General features: G+C 39.6%; 2 protein-coding genes across 3 annotated transcripts; both read left to right on the top strand.

The window, feature by feature from the left end:
* Positions 1–5,974: 5,974 nt before the first annotated feature.
* LOC140862128 (uncharacterized) lies at positions 5,975–8,764 on the top strand. The gene has a single exon (XM_073265132.1). The coding sequence runs from the start codon at positions 5,975–5,977 to the stop codon at positions 8,762–8,764; it is 2,790 nt and encodes a 929-aa protein (XP_073121233.1).
* Positions 8,765–17,299: 8,535 nt separating this feature from the next.
* LOC140863352 (inorganic pyrophosphatase TTM1-like) lies at positions 17,300–24,396 on the top strand. Of its 2 annotated transcripts, XM_073266715.1 has the most exons (11): positions 17,301–18,659; positions 20,397–20,511; positions 20,695–20,890; positions 21,002–21,115; positions 21,203–21,376; positions 21,466–21,660; positions 22,892–23,014; positions 23,096–23,208; positions 23,410–23,512; positions 23,685–23,819; positions 23,947–24,396. In XM_073266715.1, exons 1-11 carry the CDS (start codon positions 18,323–18,325, stop codon positions 24,142–24,144), a joined length of 1,803 nt encoding a protein of 600 aa, XP_073122816.1. In that variant the 5' UTR covers positions 17,301–18,322; the 3' UTR covers positions 24,145–24,396. The 2 variants fall into 2 exon arrangements, 1 of the variants encoding a protein (XP_073122816.1); XR_012143923.1 differs by lacking the exons at positions 23,685–23,819; positions 23,947–24,396 and having other exon boundaries at positions 17,300–18,659; positions 23,096–23,301; positions 23,410–23,451.
* Positions 24,397–24,600: the final 204 nt, after the last annotated feature.

Genomic DNA, 24,600 nt, shown 5'->3' on the forward strand with positions numbered 1-24,600 from the left:
GGTGTGTCCTCAGAGAGGTTCTGGAAAATCACAAGGTGCAGAGTCATCCCGATCAGTGGCTCAACCTGCGAGGAAAGCCTCTTCTGTCCATTCCTTTCAACCATCCCATCCACAGCAATAGCCAAGGCCAGGAGGGAGTCAGACAGGTGGTCAAACCCCGAGACAACAAGCTCATGTATTTGCACTGACGGAGGAACATGCACAGGGAGCATCGGATGATGTGATTGCAGGTAACTGTTCTATTTGTGGTTATCCTGCATATGTATTGATAGATACAGGTGTCTCCCATACGTTTATCTCTGCACGATTTGCATCATTACATGTTTTTCCTGTTGAATCATTACCTGTTGTAGTATCTGTCTCTTCACCTTTGGGGAGAGGTCTTATTGCTATACAGATAGTTAAGAATTGTTTGCTATAGTATGACGGTAATGAGATAGACCTAGATTGTTTTGTGCTTGGTTTGTCTGATTTTGACTGCATAGTTGGGATTGATATGCTAAACAAGTACAGAGCTACCGTAGAATGTTTCCAGAAGGTGGTGAGATTCAGACCCGAGATGGCTGGAGAATGGAAATTCTATGGTAAGGGTTCTCGAGCTAAGATTCCTCTGATTTCAGTATTATCTATGACTCGAATTTTGCAAAAAGGAGCAGAGGGATTTATTGTTTATACTATTGATATTCTGAAAATTAGCCCTAACCTGGCTGATTTGCCAGTGGTTAGTGAATTTGCGGATGTTTTCCCCGATGAAATTCCAGGATTACCTCCGTATCGCGAGATTGATTTCAACATAGAACTAATGCCAGGTACTGCACCGATTTCTAAAGCACCTTATCGAATGACACCCGTGGAATTGAAAGAGTTGAAAGATCAGTTGGAAGATTTACTGGCCAAGGGATACATTCGACCCAGTGTTTCTCCTTGGGGGGCTCCAATCTTGTTTGTCAGAAAGAAATACGGTTCAATGAGATTGTGTATCGATTATCGACAACTGAACAAGGCAACGGTAAAGAACAAATACCATTTACCTCGTATTGATGATTTATTTGATCAGTTACAGGGTTCTGCTGTGTATTCCAAGATCGATATGAGATCTGGCTATCATCAGTTTAGAGTAAGAGATTCTGATATTCCGAAAACTGCTTTCAGAAGCAGGTATGGCCACTATGAGTTTATAGTTATGCCGTTTTGTCTGACAAATGCTCCAGATGTGTTTATGGCTTTGATGAATCGTATATTTCAGAAATATCTCGATGACTTCGTTATAATATTTATTGATGATATTATGATATATTCGAAGAATTTGATTGATCATTCTGAGCATTTGAGAACTGTGTTGAAGACTCTAAGATCTGAGAAACTGTATGCTAAACTGTCGAAATGTGAGTTTTGGCTGAAACAGGTTGTGTTTCTTGGACATATCATATCCGGAGATGGTATATCTGTTGATCCAAGTAAAGTCGAGACTGTGATCAATTGGTCTAGACCTACATCTGTTCCTGAAATTCGTAGTTTCATGGGTTTGGCTGGGTATTATCATCGTTTTATTAAAGATTTTTCCAGTATTGCGAAGCCGATTACTCAGTTAACTCAAAAGAATGCTCCATTTATCTGTTCTAAAGCCTGTGAATCCAGTTTTATTGAGTTGAAGAAGCGACTGACCAGTGCACCAGTTTTGACGATTTCTTCAGGTACTAGTGGTTTCACTGTTTATTGTGATGCATCTCATCGAGGTCTGGGATGTGTTTTGATGCAGCGAGGGCATGTGATTTCTTATGCCTCGAGACAATTGAAGCCTCACGAAACCATATACCCTATTCATGATCTTGAATTGGCCGTCATCGTTTTTGCTTTGAAGATTTGGCGACATTATTTGTACGGGGAACAGTTTGAGATTTATTCTGATCACAAGAGTCTGAAATATTTGTTTTCACAGTCAGAACTGAATATGAGACAGCGGAGATGGCTTGATTTGCTTAAAGATTTTGATTGTGAGATTAAATATTATCCGGGGAAATCTAATGCAGCTGCTGATGCACTGAGTCGAAAGGTATGTTCTTTGTCTTTATCGACGATTGGTGTATCTCATTTGATTGAAGAATGTTGTTTTTTTTGGATTAGTATTTGACACGAATTGTCCGCCTCTTCGACTTTATCAAATTCAAGTTGAACCAGCGTTATTGTTGCTTATTAAAGAAGCTCAGAAACTTGATCAGAATGTGCAAAATTCGATTGAGAAAGTCCGATCAGGGCATGTATCTGAATACCAGGTTCGAGATGATATTTTTTATGTAAACAATCGCCTTGTAGTGCCTGATATTTCTGATGTGCGACAACAACTACTGAAAGTATTATATATATAAAAATTTAAAATATTCATGTATATATATAAATATAAAATATATATGTAATATTAATAATATATAATTATATTATTATACTAAATAATTAATATTTTATCCATAATTTGAATGTGTAATATTATTGGATTGAAATTAATTTATTTTATTATGATATGTTTACTATAAAAATAAATCATTATAATGTTTTTTAGCTAATAAATATTAATTAATTACAAGTTAATAAATTTAAACTTGTGAGAATAATTTCTTTTTTGTCTTAAATATTATAAATCTATATATGAAATTAAATTTAATGATATTTGTTAATTTTTAAACTTTTTAATTTTTTTATTTTAATAAATTTAAAATTATTTAATTTATGACGGGTCCAACGGGTCTAACCCGGATTGGATCCGCCGGATTCGCTGGGCGGGGAGGGGTGGGGCAGGTCCAAAGGGAGGCGGGGCGGGTCCCGGGTTTATCCAAACCCGCCCCGTTGTCATCCCAAAAAAATGTCAGTCTTACAAATTGAGTCATTTACTTTATTTATATTTGTAATTATATATTACACTTAAAATTAATAAAACATTCTTATACCTATAAAAGTCTAATTATTCTAGAATAGTTTCTTGTAATTTCTAAGAGTTTAATTATAATGTACTCGAACATTAACTATTGTATGCTTGAGTTGGAATATTGTGATATCTTAATTTGTTTATTTGATTTTGTTTCAATGAAAATTATTTTTTATTATTGTATATAAACTAAAAGTCATATCTGCGTATTGATTGTAATTTTGTTATTAAATATTTATTCAATAATATTTTAGATTATATACAATTTTATTATCCTTTTCACTTTTTTATAATTGATAGAAAATAAAAAAAATTTAATCCCGTAAAAAAGTAATTTAATATTTGAAAATTACTTTAATATATAATATATGCTTTTAATTTTATTTTTAAATATCCTCAAAAAAATTTATTTTTAAATTATTTTACTTTTGATTTTAAAATGAAAAATATATCCTAACCTATCTACCACTTTAAAAGTTTAGACAACAAAAAAAACAATTTATTAAATCATTTATTGACCAAATTGCTCCTATAATTTTGATTGATTGATACTTGGGGCAGGATCTCCATGAAAACATATATAAGAAATAACATTTATATATTTCGATATTTTAAATCATTATTTATTCTGAAAAAATATTTAATATATGGCTATTTATTATCCAAAAGATTTTAAGATATGGTTTTATGTAGAAGCAGTGTTTTACTTGATTAATTTTCACTTTATCATGTTTATGTTTGAAGCTTCCTTAAAAATAAAAAAAATAAAAAAGGCTTCGCTTTGGTCAAAAACGGTAAAAAAAAAAAAAGTCAAGTGTCATTAAATACACTTAAATGTGACTTTTATAAAAACCAAAAAATGATTAATAAGAAGAAAAAAAATCATAAACTATTGATTTTATTAGTAAGTGATTGTTAGCGGTGATATCTCTGGAGGCCGAGGGCTATCGTTCAAACTCGGGGTAGAGTTATGGTTTCCCGGGTTCTTGAGATGGGGAGCAAAGGTTGGGGTGGATGTTCCTAAAAGGTAATCTCGGAAGATCGAAACTCGGGAGTTGCAGAAAAATAATAAACATGTATGGACATTGATACCCCGGAATGGCCAAGGATAGCAGGGCCATGAATGGCCAGGGTAGCAGGTCCATGAATGGTCAAGGGTAGCAGGGTCATGAAGGGCCAGGAATGACATGGCCATATTAATGCAGACCGGGATCCTCACGAGTCCGCGATACCAGGTATGGAGGACTTTTATAAGGCCCAGGTTGCAGGGACATGATCCCCACGATTACCATAAACCCGAGCATTCCGGATTCATCGTGTGTGACAGGTAAACGTGGGCAACTCCCGCATCCACGACCCAGATCGTGGCCACTACCCTGGAAATGCGGAGTGACTCTCTCACTCCAAGGCCTATAAATACCTTGCCACAGGTATTTGTAAAGGGATGTTCATCTAAATTACCAGAATACTATATTCATATTCTCTAAAGCCCACTCTATTTCTAAGTCTGACTTAAGCATCGGAGTGGCCCCGCCGGAATCCTTCCGGCGCCCCACTAACGTGCTTGTTATTTCCCTTTCCTTGGTGCAGATCATTTTGACTAAGGAAGGACAAATCATATATTACCTCTACCAGCCCGGCCATTCCAAGTCAGGCCCACTTCACTACCCTGACAGCCCGGGCCCTGGTTTTGTTAGAACATCATCATTGGCGCCGTCTGTGGGAAAGCTTGATCTATAGACGTAGATATGGCTTCTCAGAATCAAACCTCACCGGAAAATCACCAGCCAGTACGGAATATTACTGTTCCTGTTGAACAGTTCGAATCATACATCCAAGAGGTGATACGGAAATCGGTGATAGCCGCAAAGCAGCCACAATCTAAGGACATAACGGTGGAGGAAGAAGGAAATCAGGGTAACCCAAACCCTAATGCTCAGATTCGAGAAAGAGAGGAGGAAAGTTCTTGGATGCACTCAATACAGCCATCCATGGCGGATGAGTTGCATGAGCTTAGGAGGAAGGTACAAAAGTTGGAGGAGGGGGGTTCCAAAATGTCTGGCCCCATCAAAAGTCAGGGATGCCCTTTTTCACAGGAGGTGATAGAGGAGCCCTTACCATTGGGTTACAAGTCGGCAAAAATTCGGGAGTACGATGGGAGTGCAGACCCAGAGGAACACCTGGCTCGGTTTGAAAATGTAGCCATGCTACATTGCTATGGAGATAAAATCAAATGCAAAGTTTTCTTAACCACTTTGGTGGATTCTGCCCAAAGATGGTTCGAGAAATTGGAGCCCCAGAGTATTCAATCCTTTTCAGAATTCAGGCAAGTATTTTTGCAGCATTTCGGCAGTAGCAAGAGATATAGGAAAACTGCCTATAGCCTCTTTGAGGCAAAGCAGTCAGGGGAGGAATCTCTACGAACCTATATCAGAAGGTTTAATAAGATTGCTTTGGAAGTCCCAACGTGTGCTCAGGAGACCAAGATCACAGCCTTCACTCAAGGCCTTCGGGAAGGGGAATTTTTCAAATCATTGGTGAAAAAAGCACCCCGAACCTTTGAATATTTGCTGTCTCGGGCGGAAAAATACATTAACATGGAGGAAGCCCAGAAGCAGAAAAAGGAGGTCACCCGGCGAGAGGGAGGTCGGGAACAAGGAAGAGGTAGAGATACCCATGATCACATGGGACGATTGTCCCGGTATGCTCCACATCGAGGGACTCGAGACAGGGCTGTTCATATATGTGAAGAAAAGGCTGATACGCCGGCCCCTGTTTCTAAGGAAAAAATATGGAAGTACTGTGCGCTTCATCAAGAGTGCACTCATGACACCAGTGAATGCCGAACCCTGCAACAAAGACACCAACTGCCTTATGTTAGAGATGGTAGGCCAGTCCCAAAAAAGCCTCGAAACGTGCCCTGGTTTCGAGGGTCGCAGACATTGATTCCTTCCCGGGATGACACCAGCTCGCGGGAAAAAGGGAAACAAGAAATGGATCACGCAAAAAAAAGATAGAACATCGGGAGATGGGCCAGCCAAAGGTATCATTAACATGATATCAGGAGGATCTACGGACGGAGACTCCAACCGGGCGAGGAAGGCCTGGAGTCGGAGGGAGAGTTTAGGGGTGGAGGAAGGAAGGCAAGGTGCGGGGCCAATCATCACATTTGGACCTCAGGATCTGGAAGAAATACAACTACCACATAATGATGCCTTGCTTATACAAGCTCGGATCGCTAATTATGATGTACGAAGGGTGTTTGTTGACTCGGGAAGCTCAGTAAATGTCCTTTTTCAAGAGTCATTCGAGCAGATGGATTTACAGGGTTATGAGTTGAGCTCGGTAAAAACTGCCTTGTATGGTTTTGCCGGGCACACTATCCAACCCCAGGGGGAAATGCTGCTACCCATCACCTTGGGATCGGGAGATAAGAAGAGGACGGTCATGACAAGATTCACGTTAGTGGAGGCACCTTCTTCCTATAATGTGATCTTGGGCAGGCCGGCTATGAATTCTTTCCAAGCTGTGGCCTCAGCTTATCATCAGAAGATTAAGTTCCCAGTGGGAGATAAGGTCGGAGAAGTCCGAGGAGATCAGCCTTCTTCTCGAAAGTGCTATGCCGAGACAATGAAGACAGATTACAAGAGGGCAAGACAGAATGGAAAGGAAGGAGCCCTGGGGGGGAGAGAAGTCTGTTCTGTTGAGGAATCTAAAAGTGAGTATGAAGAGGTAGAGATGGAGTTCGGACAAACAGGGAAGTCAGTTAAAATAGCCCGGGATCTAGAGGCCGGGGTGTTTAAAGCATTAAGAGACTGCCTCATTAAGAATAAGGATGTGTTCGCCTGGGCTCAGGGCGATTTAGTGGGCGTTTCATCTCAGGTGGCAGAGCACAAATTGAATGTTAGCCCGGCTTCCCGACCCGTCCTACAGAAGAAAAGGCATTTTGGGACTGAGAAGGATAAAGTGATAGCAGGGCAGGTTCAAGAACTACTGCGGGCTGGGCACATCAAGGAAATACAATTTCCTACTTGGTTGTCCAATGTAGTACTAGTACCAAAGGCTACGGAGAAGTGGAGAATGTGTGTGGATTTTCGGGATTTAAATAAGGCATGTCCCAAGGATTGCTATCCTCTACCCCGGATTGACCAGTTGGTGGACTCCACATCCGGGTATGAGTTGCTGAGCTTCATGGATGCCTACCAGGGCTACCATCAAATTCCTTTAGCCCTGGAAGACCAGGACAAAGTCAGTTTCGTCACCTCGGGAGGTACTTTCTGCTACGTAGTAATGCCATTTGGTTTGAAAAATGCAGGAGCTACATATCAGCGGATGATGGACAGAGTGTTCCGGGAACAGGTGGGGCGAAACGTAGAGGTATATGTAGACGACATTTTAGTGAAATCCCGGACCCGGGATAGTTTCTTGCCTGACTTGGAAGAAACCTTTGCAACAGTGAGGCGATATGGTATTAAGTTGAACCCGGCTAAGTGTATGTTTGGGGTGACAAGTGCCAAGTTTCTGGGGTTCATGGTAACTGAACGAGGAATAGAAGTTAATCCAGAAAAAGTGAAACTGTTGCAGGAAATGCCTTCACCAACGTCTATCAAGGAAGTGCAGCGGTTGGCTGGCCGAATTACAGCCCTGGCCCGGTTCATAGCCCGGTCAGCGCACCGCAGCTATCCTTTTTTCCAAGTATTGCGTAAAGCTCAGAGATTTGGCTGGACCGAGCAATGCGAACAGGCCTTTCAGGAGTTGAAGGAGCACTTGGCTAGCTTGCCTATCCTGGTTAAGCCAGAACCAGGAGAAAGATTATGGATATATTTGTCTACTACGGAGAAGGCGGTCAGCAGTGTCTTAATCAAGGAAGAAAAGGGAGATCAGAGGCCAGTGTACTACGTCAGTCATGCTCTGAAGGGGGCAGAGGCCAGGTACACGGAAATTGAAAAGATGGCCTTGGCTTTAGTAATAACAGCCCGGAAATTGAGACCTTATTTCTTGTCTCACCCGGTAACTGTTCTTACTAATAGCCTTTTGGGACGCATCATGACTCATCCAGACGCCTCGGGGAGGCTCGTGAAATGGTCGGTGGAATTGGGAGAGTATGATATTGAGTACCAGCCACGTAAGACTATCAAAGCCCAGGCTTTATCTAACTTTTTAACAGAGGTAGCCACTTTTGGCCAGGAGGAGGTATGGAGGATTTTTGTAGATGGAGCCAGTGGCGTTGGAGGCAGTGGTGTGGGGATTATCCTGATATCACCTACTCAAGAGAAGATGGAGATAGCTATAAAGCTAGATTTTCAGGCCTCCAACAACGAAGCTGAATATGAGGCTGTGATAGCTGGGATGCAACGAGCTCGGGAAGTCGGGGTAAGTCATATTATAATTTATTCTGACTCTCAGTTAGTTGTTCAGCAAGTAAACAAAACCTTTTGTACCCGAGAGGAGAAATTGATAAAGTATTGTAAGATGATCGAAGAGATCGGGGCCAGTTTTATTACCTGGAGTATAGAGCAGATACCCCGGGAAGAAAATACGGAAGCAGATGCCTTGGCTAAAAGAGCGGCTGCTGGGGAAAGTGATAGTGAAAGAACCCTTGTGCAAAGAAAAACGGTGGCTGCAATTGAAGCCCGAGACCCGGCCTTCCAAGAAAACACATGGAAGGCCCCGATTGTCAAGTACTTAACTCAGGGGAATCTCCCAGAAGACAAGGGGCAAGCCCGGATCTTACGAAGACAGGCAACCCGGTTCACTATCTTGGGAGGAAAGCTGTATAGGCGTTCCTACCAGGGCCCTTTGCTCAAATGTTTGGAGGAAGGGGAAATCGAATGTCTTGCGTGAAGTGCATGAGGGATGTTGTGGAAACCATGGAGGGTATATGAGTCTAGTTCGAAGGGTGCTATTATCAGGATACTGGTGGCCCACTTTGCGGGCAGATGCATCCAAAGTTGCCCGGTCTTGTGAAGGGTGTCAAAGGTTTGGTAATGTACAACATAGCCCGGCGAGCAACTTGAACCCGGTATGGGCATCCTGCCCTTTTGACCAATGGGGTCTAGACATAGTGGGACCTTTTCCACTAGCCCGGGCTCAGAAGAAGTTTTTATTGGTAGCCGTTGATTATTTTTCCAAGTGGGTGGAGGCAGAGCCATTGGCAAAGATAACAGAGACCGAGGTGATGAAATTTTTATGGAAAAGCATAGTATGTCGGTTTAGGTTACCAAGAAAGCTGGTTTCGGATAATGGCAGGCAATTTCAGGGGCAAAAATTAGCAGACTGGTGTGCTGAGATGGACATTAAACAGGCCTTCACCTCTGTTGCCTATCCCCAAAGTAATGGCCAAACCGAGGTAACCAATCGTACTATTGTTCGCTCTTTACAGGCACGATTGCATGGAATAGGGAAGGACTGGGTGGAAGAGATCCCGAGTGTGTTGTGGGCCTATCGCACCACTCCTCATACTGCAACACAAGAATCACCTTTTAGCCTAGTTTATGGCTCGGAGGCTATTTTGCCAGTAGAGATTGGACAGCCTTCAGAGAGGATTAAAGCATATGAGGACACGGACGAAGGAGCCCGGGCACAAGAATTGGACCTCATTGAAGAGCGTAGGGAGAAAGCGGCTCGTAAAATGGAGGCCTATAGAGCTCGGATGATAAGAGCCTATAATCAGAAGGTCAGGCCTCGTGAATTCCAGGAAGGAGAATTGGTGCTGAAAAGAGTTAATCCAGCAGGGGAAGTGGGGAAGCTAGAGGCCCGATGGAAAGGGTCATATAAACTTCTCAGAAAAGTCGGTGCTAATACTTGGTACCTACAGGATCAACAAGGACGCCCCCTCAAGCGACCATGGAATGCTTTACATTTGAAAAAATATTTTGTGTAATGTTTTATCTTCAATGTTTTATTAATGAAGGAAGTTTATCATGAAACAAGGTTTTCCATCATATAAGCCCGGGAGGTTCCAGGCCCCGGCACCCATCATAAGCCCAAGGCATATATAAGCCCTTGGCATCATATAAGCCCGGGAGGTTCCAGGCCCCGGCACCCATCATAAGCCCAAGGCATATATAAGCTCTTGGCATCATATAAGCCCGGGAGGTTCCAGGCCCCGGCACCCATCATAAGCCCAAGGCATATATAAGCCCTTGGCATCATATAAGCCCGGGAGGTTCCAGGCCCCGGCACCCATCATAAGCCCAAGGCATATATAAGCCCTTGGCATCATATAAGACCGGGAGGTTCCAGGCCCCGGCACCCATCATAAGCCCAAGGCATATATAAGCCCTTGGCATCATATAAGCCCGGGAGGTTCCAGGCCCCGGCACCCATCATAAGCCCAAGGCATATATAAGCCCTTGGCATCATATAAGCCCGGGAGGTTCCAGGCCCCGGCACCCATCATAAGCCCAAGGCATATATAAGCCCTTGGCATCATATAAGCCCGGGAGGTTCCAGGCCCCGGCACCCATCATAAGCCCAAGGCATATATAAGCCCTTGGCATCATATAAGCCCGGGAGGTTCCAGGCCCCGGCACCCATCATAAGCCCAAGGCATATATAAGCCCTTGGCATCATATAAGCCCGGGAGGTTCCAGGCCCCGGCACCCATCATAAGCCCAAGGCATATATAATCCCTTGGCATCATATAAGCCCGGGAGGTTCCAGGCCCCGGCACCCATCATAAGCCCAAGGCATATATAAGCCCAAGGGCATCATATAAGCCCGGGAGGTTCCAGGCCCCGGCACCCATCATAAGCCCAAGGCATATATAAGCCCTTGGCATCATATAAGCCCGGGAGGTTTCAGGCCCCGGCACCCATCTTAAGCCCAAGGCATATATAAGCCCTTGGCATTATATAAGCCCGGGAGGTTCCAGGCCCCGGCAAACATCTTAAGCCCAAGGCATATATTGGCATTCTCTACTTCTTATTTTTACTGGAGAATAAGGTTTTGCACAAAGGATAAAAAGCATAAAGAAAAATTTCATTAATAACAGCAAGGAGTACATAAGGAGGGGCTTCCACGGCCCAATTACAAAAATAATAAAAACTTAAAAGGGAGGGTTATCAGAAGGGCCGGCAGATGTGCTTGTCGGAGGCGGGGCAGCTTTTGTACTTTCCTCTCCTTGGGTAGCAGGCAGGGAGTCAATGGCCTTATCCAAGTCGGGAAAATTTCTCTTCTCAGAAGACCATAAGCCGGCTTCCTCGAATTGATCTCTGCATTTATAAAAACCCACTTGGAAAAAGGCGTATGATCTGTCCACAACAGCCCCTTGAAACTCGGCAGAGGATAAGAACGCTGTTTTGAGCTCTTCTTCGGACTTCAGACGAGTTTCCAGAGCTGATACTGCTTTCTCTGCCTTATCTTTTGCACTGGCAGCTTCACTTTGGGATTCTGTAGCCCGGCCCTCCGCCACAATTAAAGCAGCTCGGCTCTGTCCCAACTCATTCTCCGCCCGTCCGAGCTTCACTTCCGCAGACTGAAGAGCTTGCTCGGTAGTCCCTAGAGCACCCCGAAGGCTAGACACCACTTGATCATGGGTCTGCCTCACCATCTGCAGCTCTTCCTCCAGCCTCTTATTTTCCTCCTCAACAGCCCGAGACCTCACAGCCTCCGCATGCGCCCGATCTGTCTCAATACGACCAAATCGGGTCGCATCTTCATAGCTATCAGCCAGCATGTGCAAGCCCTAAAATTCCAGATGTCAGAGATGGAAAGCGGAAAACTGTTATGATTATAAAACATTAACTTACGGATATGATCCGGTTGGTGCCCTCGAAATATTTAACATTCGGGCTTTGATGATAGAGGTGTAGCAGCTCCGCGGAGGTCAAAAGATCCTTTAACATCCGAACACCCCGACCTGATGCTCCGGCGTTGAAAATATTCTCCTTCGCACCTACGGGGCTAGCACCTTGGCCGGCCTGATAAAAAGGGGCAAGTGGTCGAAACGAAGGAGAAGGAGGGACAACCTCTTCAGGGTCACTTAGAATGACCATCTCGGGCTCCCCCACAGTTTTTCTCTTACGTATCAGGTGGGGGGAGAGCTCAGCAGGGGGGGAGGATGCCTCACCACCTAACCCGGCCTCAACAGCCCGAGCAATAGATGGCACGGTTGTAGCTGGTGAAGCCGAAGGCCCGGGACCAGTTAAAGGGTCGGGGTGCTCTTGGATTTCACTCACCTGTGCCCGGCGCTCTTCCGCAAGTTGAAGAACCCTGGCCTTCCGGGCTGCTTCCGCAGCCTTCTTAGCTTCTTTTTCCTGAGCAACCGCCTTCTCGGCTGCCCGTTTTTGAGCAAAAGCTTGCTTCATTAATCGAGGTTTTTTCTTAGGCGGGGCCGGGGAACTTGCACACAAATTAAAGGAATCGCTATATTAGAAACAGCAGGCAAAGTAAGTAAATACATGGTAACAGTAAAGCATACCAGAAACCGGAGCCGAGCCATCATACTCATCAATAATCCGGTCAATCGGATCCACTACCCGGGCACCCAACCCGTAATCATTCAAACTTTTTTCCTCCAACAGAGGGGCTGAAGGAAACTTGTGGTTTTCCACTAGCTCTTGAGATCGGAGATAGGGTTCTTCCACTTTGAAATTTTTAGGAAGTTCGGGTTGAGGAGGAAGGGCCGCTAAGAATTTGGTAGGTCTGGTCTGGTTGCTCGGTAATTGAATGTAAAAGAATCTCTCTTTCCACCCTTTCCAAGAGGAGGGGGTGTCATCCAAGAACCTGGCATTTTGCCGGGCGTTCAAGGAGAAGGCCATCTCCGTGAAGCGACACGAATAATAATAGTGAAAAACAAGAGGAGTGATGGCCAAATTGTTGGCTGTAAAAAGGACGTACGTGGCAGCCATCATGCGAAAGGCATTGGGATGAAACTGGTTCAGAGGAACCTTATAAAAGCAGCAATTTTATAAAAGAAGGGATGAATAGGGAAACGAAGCCCATTCCTGAGCTGTTCCCTAAAGAAGGTATAGAATCCCTCGGGAGGCTGGTCAGCCCGACCCAGAGGCCCCGGGATAAGGATAGAATACGCAGGAGGAATGTTACCCATAAGCCTAAGTTCTTCTATGGATTCCGGGCGGAGGGTACTGGTAAGGTGTGAAAACCAGGGACCTTCGGGGGTCGGTTTGGGCAAGGGAAGAAGAGGCCCCGAGTCGGATATTTTTGCCTTACCTTTGTCTTTAGAAGGCCCGGCTTTAGCCTTCTTCGGACGCGATGAGGAAGGATTTGTTATGGATCGGACAGGGGAGGTTACTGGAGGGGGAGAATCATGGCGTAAGGCCTCGGATTCTATCTCAGAGGACCCACGAACGTGGGCACCGGAGGAGGAAGAGGTGGAATTTGACATGTTTAAGGGACAAGGAAACTTACAGAAGGAAGCAAGCTGGACACGCGAAGTCGCCGGAGCCGGAGATTTTTGAACCAGGGAAGGAATGAGTGCGAAGGGAAACTAAAGAAATAATGAAGAAAGGGTTCCAGTATTTATAGGCAAATAGCTTTAATCCCGGCCGCAGGTGAAACATCAATCGAATGGTCAGGATAAACTTGGGAAGTTGAACCGGGCAGCGTAATGATGACACGGGCAGTCGAAAGGACAGGTAACGTCCTCTGACACCTGCCCGTCTTTTCGAATTCTAGGGCTAACGTCAGCCCTATAGCTTTTGGATATTCATGAGGAATACCCCGGAAAGGACGGGGTAACAGAGACATAAAAATTCAGGGATGACAGGGTTGTAGTAAAGCACGGGTGGCAGGGCTGTAAGTCAGGACAGCGAGTACGACTCTAGCCCAACTATTTTTGGGATGAGTGGTGATACCCCGGTAAGGCCAGGATAGCAGGGCCATGAATGGCCAAGGGTAGCAGGGCCATAAATGGTCAAGAATAGCAGAGACATAAAGAGTCAGGGATGACAGGGTTGTAGTAAAGCAAGGGTGGCAGGGCTGTAAGTCAGGACAGCGAGTACGACTCTAGCCCGACTATTTTTGGGTTGAGTAGTGATACCCCAAAATGGCCAAGGATAGCAGGGCCATGAATGGCCAAGGGTAGCAGGGCCATGAATGGCCAAGGTTAGCAGGGCCATGAATGGTCAGGGTAGCAGGTCCATGAATGGTCAAGGGTAGCAGGGCCATGAAGGGCCAGGAATGACATGGCCATATTAATGCAGACCGGGATCCTCACGAGTCCGCGATACCAGGTATGGAGGACTTTTATAAGGCCCAGGTTGCAGGGACATGATCCCCACGATTACCATAAACCCGAGCATTCCGGATTCATCGTGTGTGACAGGTAAACGTGGGCAACTCCCGCATCCACGACCCAGATCGTGGCCACTACCCTGAAAATGCGGAGTGACTCTCTCACTCCAAGGCCTATAAATACCTTGCCACAGGTATTTGTAAAGGGATGTTCATCTAAATTACCAGAATACTATATTCATATTCTCTAAAGCCCACTCTATTTCTAAGTCTGACTTAAGCATCGGAGTGGCCCCGCCGGAATCCTTCCGGCGCCCCACTAACGTGCTTGTTATTTCCCTTTCCTTGGTGCAGATCATTTTGACTAAGGAAGGACAAATCATATATTACCTCTACCAGCCCGGCCATTCCAAGTCAGGCCCACTTCACTACCCTGACAGCCCGGGCCCTGGTTTTGTTAGAACATCATCAGACATCATCAGGGAATTGCGGAGCAATGATGAACATGTATGGGCATCACCCGAGATTTGCAGGAGTTGCAAAGCATGATGAATATGTAAAAATGCTAGTTATATGGATAAACCTATAGTAGTTAATTCAGATTTATTCGGGCGGCGAATAGATGCAAAAATGCTATTAAAAATTTTCTCAACCCGAATTCAAGCCGAAACGAAATTATCTCGAAAATTATGAACTTGAACCGACCCGAATATATCGAAATTAATCATATAGGTCTATCCATAAAACTGAAGGACTTGCAGATATCCAAACGAATTAAAATAATTCAATAACTCCGCTAACCAATTTTTAATTAAAAAATAAATTTTATATTAAAAAATATAATATAAATAATAAAATAAATTTATCGAAATATGTTTATTTAGGTTAACTAATTTTTCTATAAATGTAACTAATCACCAATACATTTATTTTTCAATTTAATTTTTTTACCGTAATTTTTTTATTTTTGTCTCATAATAATTTTTTAGTTGACGTCAAATTCAAAAATTAGAATTGAAATATAGAGTTTTGAGAAAAAATTATCATATCAAGTAATATTTAATCACAAATTTTAATAAAAATATGTTTATTTAACTCAATCAATTTTTTATAAATATAATTGATCTCAAACAAATTAATTTAATCAATTTAATTTTTACCTGTTAAATTTTTTATTTTTGTCTTAATAATTTTTTTATCAAGTCGTCCACAGCGTTTTGTCCTATTTTTGAAATATTTTATTTTTTTTAAAATTAAAAATAAAAAAAACCCAAGAATAAATAAACTAATTGTTTTATTTTTGGGTTTTGGTCTTTGGCACATTTTTGTCCATTTTTTGTAATATAAAAGGTAAAAGAAACGTGACGAGATGTGTACAAACATTTCCCATGTATTTTCTAAAGAAATTAATTTAACCACCTTCAAAATAGTTCACTTAAAATCCCACTTTTTCACCAGGGATGACAATTTTCCACGCGGGTTCGGTTACCCGCGGAAAAAATCCGAAACGGGGCGGGTTTGGGGGAGTATTTTTGGGTATGGGTTCGGATTCGAGGATTTTTAAAAATTTCCGAAACATATTGGGACGGTTATGGGCAGGGGCGGACCCAGAAATATTTTTCAGGGGGCGCAATTAAGAGCGGAGCCACGTGTTGCTCCGTCGGGTGGTAGTTTAGATGACCACTTTGTTTTCTCTATTTTGTATACATTAAATTTAGTTCATTTTGTCAATATCTCTGTTAGCAATTTTAAAAATAAAAAGATACAAACTAAATATATTAAAAAATTGAGAGATTAGAAAATTTTAATTTAGATAAAAATAAAAATCTAATTATGTTAAAAAATGCAATTCATAAAAAAATCACGAATGCATAATTTATATCATTAAAAGACAAACATAAAATTTAAAATAATGTCATCAATACGTAATAATTTATTATATTATTTGGTAAGTCCCTAAATAATTTTATTTTTTAATATATAACATCAATATGAATTAAAATTGACATGTACTATATTTTCTTTTATTAAATAAATAATACAAATATATAATAAAAATTTTGCATGAAAAATTGAGGGGGGGCATGTGCCCCCTACCCTATATGGGTCCACTCATGGTTATGGGGATGCTATCCCCATCCCCGAACCCGCCCCGAAAATAATAATAATAATAATAATAATAATAATAATAATAATAATAATAATAATAATAATAAAATTTTATTAAATCTAAAATATTATGAAAAAATTAAAATTAAAGTATTATTATTATTTCGTTTATATATTTTTTTATACATTATATATAATACATTCTTTTATATTAGCTTAGTTTTTTATAATATAAAAATATTATTTGAATCTCATTCATGTTATGTACACATATAAAATATTTATATTAATCTAAATATATATTATTTAATTTGATAAATTTAAAAATAATATATAATATTAATAAATGTTTTATACATAATATTTTTCTGTTCATTATTAATTTTTATTTATAGAAATATTTTGTATTTAAAATATTTTTATTAATTTTATAAGTTAGTATTATAATAAAAAATTTGACCCAAAATATTTTATATATTTTATTATAAAATTGAATAATAATTTTTATATTTTTATATAATAAAATTTACTAATTCATATATATATATATATATATTTATATATAATTTATTTATTATATAGATAAATATATATATTTTTGGGTATGATTATGGGGTTGAGGACGAACGGGTACGTGGAATCCCGATAAGAATGGGGCATTGGGGCCGGAATGGGGATACACGGGACAACAACCGCCCCATTCCATCCCTATTTTTTACGGAGGAATTCTCTGCCAGTTTCGGGTTAATTGCATTCACACCTCCAATAAAGTCTAAAAGACATAAAACTCCATGTGTAAAATTAATTACATGTTAGACCCTATGTTTTAAAAAAATTAGCATAAAAACTCCTATGGAAGGGTATAAATGTATAACATAAGGGTGAAATGTGCTACATTTTAAAAAACTGAAAAATGAATTAGTCTATTAATATTTTTTAGACAGCTTTATGTCTTTTAAATTTTTTACAGAGGTTATGAATGCAATTAACCCAGTTTATTACGGTGATTCTCGAGCAAGCGGTATCAGCTGGGAACTGCTTAAAAATTTTATCAGAACCCAAAGGTCGCATCATGATCAGTACTTTCTTGACCTTTTTTTCCCTGAAAAGTTTGGTGATAATTCATGAATTTCCGCCGACTGTGGCATCAAGATTACGCCCCTCTAACTTATGATGCGTCAACTTGCAAATTTTTTGTTTTCATAAGCGCCGCCGGGCGCCGGTCTTTGATTCTCATCAACTGATCACACTGAATTTCAAGAAATGATTTATCAGTGGGATTTTTTTTTCTTTTGGATATTGTTTGATGTTTACTATGTCGTTTTAGTGTGTTTAATATTCCATTAACTGACTTTCTCAGTTTGTGTTATGATTCTTGCTTTAATTTTGAATCCCTTAACAAGTTTATGATTATGTGAAAGATAAATTTTACTCTGTTGTAGATATAGATATATAATTGTTGATTCATATGACTGATTTTCTGCAAGATATCTGCTTTGAGTAGTTATCGTATAGGATTGAGGAGAACCAGCCAACTATAACTAGAATAAGCTAAGGTAAGCAATAAATTTGCTTTGAGCAGTTAATAAATAAATATGGACTTTAAGGACCTCGTGATTGGGCCTCTCATTTTAAGGAAATCAATGGATTGTCATACTTTAAAGCTGTATGTTTTTTGTTGGCCTGTGTTTTTACTGTTTATGTTCAGACTACGTTAGGATCCAAGCACAAAGGGAAAATACAAGTAGGTGGATATGTTTTCAAGTTTAGAAAGTGTATCATTCTGATTTAAATCATTTAATGACGCTCAAGCACTGTGCAGCTTGTTCACTACGGCTGTGGGCCATTATTGCTTGATCCATGGCCTTTTGTTGTCTAAATCCTCTCTATTTTATTTTCTTATCTCCTTATTCTGACTCTTTTGATGAATATAGCATGTATGTGTTCTACTTCGTCTCTAATTTGGTGCTTTGTATACTGATTAAAAAGTAAGATAGCAATTTCTCTACCTTTACTTGCTGTAGTTTGATGTGAAATGCAGTTCACTTTTCCACGTCTTTGACCAGAAGAGTCATCCAAGTTTGATGTTTTGATATGGCTCCGGAAGCTCTTCCAGGTGCTGAATCTCCTAGGAGGCGCTCAGGCCTGTTGAGAGATCAAGTGCAATTAGTTAAAAGTAAAGATTCTGATCGCTTTGAGATTGTTCCAATCCACGATCCTTTGTCATTTGAGAAGGGTTTCTTTGTAACTCTTCGTGCATGCCAGTTATTGGCTCAAAAGAATGAAGGGATGGTATTAGTGGGGATAGCTGGTCCATCTGGAGCTGGAAAGACAGTGATGACCGAGAAGATCCACAACTTTGTGCCAAGCATTGCTATCATAAATATGGATAACTATAATGATGCAGGCATTGTAGATGGAAACTTTGATGGTAATTCTTGTGAACAATTTTCTGATTACTACATTTTTTTGTTTCTGGTTATCAATTTTATTTACATTTCGGATTCGCGTTATAGTCTTATTAGTTTTATAGCATCATATCCTTGTTTATTTGTTGGTTTGCCCTTGATAAGTCCAATGCACAAGGGCCAACTTTTATTGAAAACACTCTAATTCCTGTTTGTTGGGATTTGAGATATTTATGTTGTATTTCTTTTACTGTTTCAGAAGTCCTTGAAAATCTTGTGTTTGCATCCTCAATATCAAATTTCTGAAAAATAAGTTGACAGTTTGCAGTCCTAGAGGATCTCTCTCCTGCTTGATATATACGGAAAACTTCTTTATAATCTTAATCTCTCTTAAATTTTTTTTTATTAAGAAAATTTATATCGAATTTCTAACTTCAATGGGTTCTGCAGATCTTTAATCCCTGTTATGTGTTTTAAATAGGTGGATTGAAGCCAAGAAACAATGGGTCAAGTGACATCACCTATCCCCTCCCAAATTTGGGAGAGATCATGAGTTCTAAGCCCGCAAACCCCCACCCCCTAGTAAAAAAAAAGGTGGATTGCATGCATGACCATAATTTTATTAGAAAATAAGATAAAAGGGATATTATCGACCTAAAAAGCATCTCAAAATGCATAATCAAGCTGATTCATCGGATTACATAGTTCTAGATTACAGTTTAATGAAGCCAACAAGATGCATAGAACCGACCTATAGCTATAGTACGAAGACTTGTAGCTACAGTCATAACCTTTATCTTTAATTGAATATATTTCATGAATATCCCTCCTTCGTTCTATAAATTTTGATAAACATAAAGTTTTTCTCTTTTTGTCGTTGTGAACATTTCGTGGCTTTCGTTCTGTAATGTGTAGTTACTGGAATCTCTGAAGAACTAAATGATCAGCAATTTGCTGTGAAAATGATTGTGTCATTCTTGAGGCATTTTTTGTTATATTCAAATGCACTTCCTTTGCTTTAGTGACTGTGAATAAAAGCCTTTATTGATGCTGTCTTTTATCCCATTCATTCAGTTAGCTCTACATTCCAAAACATTTTAGCTTTTTAAGAAGTTTCTGAAATTAAAAGTTTTAAAAAACTTGATGATTTGGGTTTCCTTACTGCATAAGTAACTTATCCTGTTTCAGCCTTTGATCAACCCTAACCCTCTTGAAACATAATTGTTTTCCTAATTCCGTTTTTAGGGAGATGATGGGTAATGCTGGGCTAATATCAAACCATTTAAGCTGCAGTTCGAAAACAATTATAACTTGCCTATTTTTTTTCTTTTATCGTTGTTTTAGCTGAAAGTATATTTTGCTTTAACTTCATGGTTAGTATTTGTGGTAGCACGGATTAGGGATAAGTCGGACAGAACTTTGAACTTGGAGCCTTTTTACTTTCTCTGTTCCTATCCTCTCTTTCCCAATCGTTCTTTGGAAGTTAAAAAATTTATGCTTCTACTTGTCCTTACACAAAAAATGATTAAATATTCTTTGAGAACGTGATTTGTTGAATGTGGTGGGATGTGGTAAGCAGAATATTTTGTTGAGTGGATCATATTCTGATCATATATGGAACAAAATTAGTTTGACAATTTCCATTCCCTACCGTGTTTGTGTTTAAGCTATTTCTGGGAAAAATTGTGATCTTTAATGATTGATTGATTATCATGCAGGATGGTTCTCAGAATAATTAATGTTTCATGTTTTGTGAACAGATCCGCGCTTAACAGACTATGACACTCTGCTTGAGAATATCCGTGATCTAAAAGCAGGAAAGCCTGTTCAAATTCCCATCTATGATTTTGTCTCCGGTTCTCGCATAGGCTACAGGTTCACCTGCAACTTTGAGGCTCATCGCTTGTTATTGCCATATCTGTTTCTTGTATTTATCTTTAATTTGAAACTTGTGTTTTTACCTTGTTGCCTAACAATTATTACCTGTATTTTATCTTAACTTCTAGTGGCTGGTTTCAACTCAGAAAATTTTTATTTAGTAACTTCTACATCAAACAGGACCCTGGAAGTTCCCAGCTCCCGCATTGTTATTATAGAAGGGAGATATGCATTGAGTGAAAAATTAAGGCCTCTGCTAGACCTACGTGTCTCTGTTAATGGTGGAGTGCATTTTGACCTTGTAAAACGTCTTCTGAGGGATATACAACGTGCTGGACAAGAACCTGAAGAGATAATTCACCAGATATCAGAAACAGTATCTCTCTTTCCTACAGAATTGTCTCCATGATATGTAGCTCAATTAGTACGTTAAATCTTCGTTTTACTGATGATGCACCACGGAAGTCTTATGCGTCCTTTGCTGCAGGTATATCCCATGTATAAGGCTTTTATTGAGCCAGATCTACGAACGGCGCATATAAAAATCATTAATAAATTTAATCCATTCTCTGGATTTCAGAATCCAACGTATATTTTAAAGGTGAGTCTTCAGCTTCTGGCTACCATGCATCTAAATATTTTGCAGGTACCGTAATCTAGTTTGAGTTTGACTTTGGTCTTGTTATAGTCAACAAGGACAATTACAGTGGAACAAATTAAGGCTGTCTTTTCTGGAGATTATATAGAAACTACTGAGGAAACTTATGATATATATCTTCTTCCACCTGGTGAAGACCCCGAGGCTTGCCAGTCTTATTTGAGGATGAGGAATAGGGATGGCAAATACTATCTCATGTTTGAGGTTTGACTGTTTGAGAGTAAAGGTTCCTACTCACATTATCCTTGTTGCAAGCCTCCTGACATGCTATTTGATAACGTCATAACTCTTAGGAATGGGTCACAGATAGCCCCTTCATTATATCACCACGATTTACGTTTGAAGTTGGTGTGTGCCTTCTCGGTATGCTGATGGCACTGGGGTATACAATAGGTTCTATCCTTAAAAGAAGCAGCCTTGTTTTCTCCGATGATAAAATCAGTGTAAAAGCTGATTGGCTAGAGCAACTAAATCGCAACTATGTCCAGGTACGATATCAGTCAAATTGTTTTCTGTGTATTCTTGTTTAATGTTATGGTGGTTGGCTCCAGGCTCAACACAAAGTTATTTTATTTCTGGTTCCTACTCACATTATCCTTGCATGAAGTTTTTTTTACGAAATTTTGAATCAGGTCATGTGATCTAGCTGGAGTTGCGAGTAGGACGAAAGGTTTTTGTAAATGGGAAATCAAAGTGTAACATTTTCATTTGTATTTTTCTAGATAAAACTAGTAAGAAGCACATACCTGGCACGTGAGAGAGACACGTGAGACACATGAAAAATGTATTAGATATAATATAAAATAAAAATAAATTTAAATTTTTTCACATTTATAATAAAAGTAAAATAAGTAATTCTTAATCTATTTGTTTTATTTGTTTAAGATCTATTAATTTTTAATAATTGATATATAAAGTCTTATGTTTGGGTCTTAAATTTACTTAGATAAATATGGATTACATTTTAACATTTATTTTTGGAAAAATTGCTTATTTTATTCTATAAGTTTCTCTATTTGCAATTTCGATACTCTATGTTATCAGATTTCAGTTTTAATCCGATATCATTGTTTTTTTGGTTTTTTTTGTGCAATTTTAGTTTTTTTTCGACATAACGCTGATGTGACAATTTTGCACCACTGATGTTTTATTTAAGAATTAATTTAGAAATATGATGACAACCATTGAAATATCTATACAATGGGTTAAAAAAAATAAATGCACCAATTTAATGATTATGCACACATTGATTTCCCAAAATTGAATAACCCCAAATTTTCTTAATTAATAAAATAAGAATGACTCATTTAGAAAATTCAACAATAAGTAATGCTTTATATTTATAATTTTGTTCTCAAATTTTTTTACTTAGGAATATGATGACAACCATTGAAATGTTGTATTCAACGGGTAAAAAATAAATTAATGCATCAATTAAATGAATATACACAAATTGATTTCCACAAATTTAATATCTCAAATTTGTCCTTAAATTATACATATTTTTCCATTCATGCATATGCAATTAATACAAATCATTCATATTTTTTGTGCAAATATTTTTATAGTAGAAATAGATTGTCAAAGTGTATTTGTTCTTTTCTTTTCTTTTGTTTGAGGCAGTTTCCTCTATGATAATATTATGTTATCTCTTAGGTCTCATTCTTGCCTGAGCAGCCCTCGTTTTTTATATTTCACCCATGACTGATTTGTACACAGGTACAAGGAAGAGATCGGTTGTATGTGAAATATGTGGCTGAGGAGTTGGGTTTGGATGGTTCATTTATTCCACGCACTTACATAGAGCAAATTCAATTGGAAAAACTTATAAATGACATTATGGTTCGACCCCTTAGAAATTGTCGTGATTATTCATGTTTATTGCATTCATCGGAATCGTTAATCTCATTTCAAACTTCATAGGCACTACCTAATGATTTGAAGACAAAACTCAGTATAGATGATGATTTGGTTTCCAGTCCTAAAGAAGCTCTATCCCGAGCCTCTGCAGATAGGAGAGCGAAGTTCCTACATGGGTATAGCTGCTTTTTGCCATAAGCCTCTGTTAGGAAGTAGAAAATTTTGACAGATAAACTTGTTTTTACTTTCTTGTCTCATTACCCAATTTGGTAATTGTTTCCTCCGTTCTATTCAATTTTTTTCATGTCCCTAATATTATATTGCAGATTTGTTGTGGAGTTCAATATTTAATTTATTTTTTTTGTCTTTGCTCGCAGTGGCATCCCGCGCTCATACTCTGATGCAAATCTAACAAAACTTGCTAGCAGTAGGAGGTATGATGGACGAACCCCAGATTCACCAGCAGCCCTTGCCAATCAGGTGACGTCGCAGTCATGTATTTCGGTTAACAGTGATCTTTAATGCTTTATCTGAACAAATTTCAACTCTGAATGAGCGAATGGATGAGTTTACGTCACAGATTGTCTTGAAGAGCTGAATACAAAATTTTCTGCAAGGAAAGTGTGCTAATCAACAAAATTTGGTGATGCAGGCCGAAGCTTGCAATGCCTCCGTACCTGCTTCTCAATTCGTGTCTGGCATAGGCAATGGCTCTTTGAGTGGTTCACTTCTACCCAATTCCTTATCATCTTCCCAATTGGCGAAAGAGTCTCCTTTCATGGAAGAGGTGATTTTATTATCCCAAAACTCATTCTAGATCAGAAAATCTGCCGCGAGGTTAATGATCTTGGGATGGTGCTTGTTGTTTCACTTGTTTGCATCAGTTTTCTTAGACAACTTTTATCTGGGAACAGATTTTACTGATTGCTCGCGGACAGCGCCAAATCATGCATCAGATAGGCAGTCTTAGCAATCTCCTGCACGAGTATTTTGGGGAAAGATCTCATCCAGGACGAACAAGTCAGCCCGGTGGTGTGCCAGACATGGAGTATCCATTGGCGTTCCTGTACTTGTTTCTTTGGCAATCGGCAGCTTGGGACTCCTGCTGCTGAGAACCGCCACATCTAAAACATAACATGCGTTTTCCGCCTAAACGATGAGATGAACTCGAAATATGCACACATAAAATGAAGTGGTGTTGAGAGATGTGTAAATCGCTCTAGTTTTGTTTCTCTTGACTTGCTTTTTGTAAGCAAATCCAATGTATTGTGTAATGTCTCATTCATATCTGTATAGACGTGTTATATTGTGCGGAATTGTGGTATATTTGGGCTCGAGTTTTATTCAAGTGATTTATATGAATAAGATCGCCCACGCCCTTCTATTTTTTTTTAATTACAAAATTAATGGTTAAATTATTTAATTTACATGAAAAATAAATGAGAAAATTACGTCAAATATCTCTGTCAAATTCTCGATTATATAATACCCTCCTTTGTAACAGGTTTGACCATTTTAGTCCCCATCTTATATTTTTTTAGTCGCTCTTTCCAAAATTTATTTTTTGC

This window comes from Henckelia pumila, chromosome 4 (genome assembly GCF_033568475.1).
Source record: "Henckelia pumila isolate YLH828 chromosome 4, ASM3356847v2, whole genome shotgun sequence".
NCBI classification, from domain to species: Eukaryota; Viridiplantae; Streptophyta; class Magnoliopsida; order Lamiales; family Gesneriaceae; genus Henckelia; species Henckelia pumila.

What these genes read in the sequence shown, in the direction of transcription:
- LOC140863352 (XM_073266715.1), top strand. Translation starts at nt 18,323, where the DNA reads ATGGCTCCGGAAGCTCTTCCAGGTGCTGAATCTCCTAGGAGGCGCTCA. An exon ending in TGTAGATGGAAACTTTGATG is followed by an intron (nt 18,660 to 20,396) that starts GTAATTCTTGTG and finishes TTTTGTGAACAG; the next exon opens with ATCCGCGCTTAACAGACTAT. An exon ending in GGTTCTCGCATAGGCTACAG is followed by an intron (nt 20,512 to 20,694) that starts GTTCACCTGCAA and finishes TACATCAAACAG; the next exon opens with GACCCTGGAAGTTCCCAGCT.
- LOC140862128 (XM_073265132.1), top strand. Translation starts at nt 5,975, where the DNA reads ATGATATCAGGAGGATCTACGGACGGAGACTCCAACCGGGCGAGGAAG.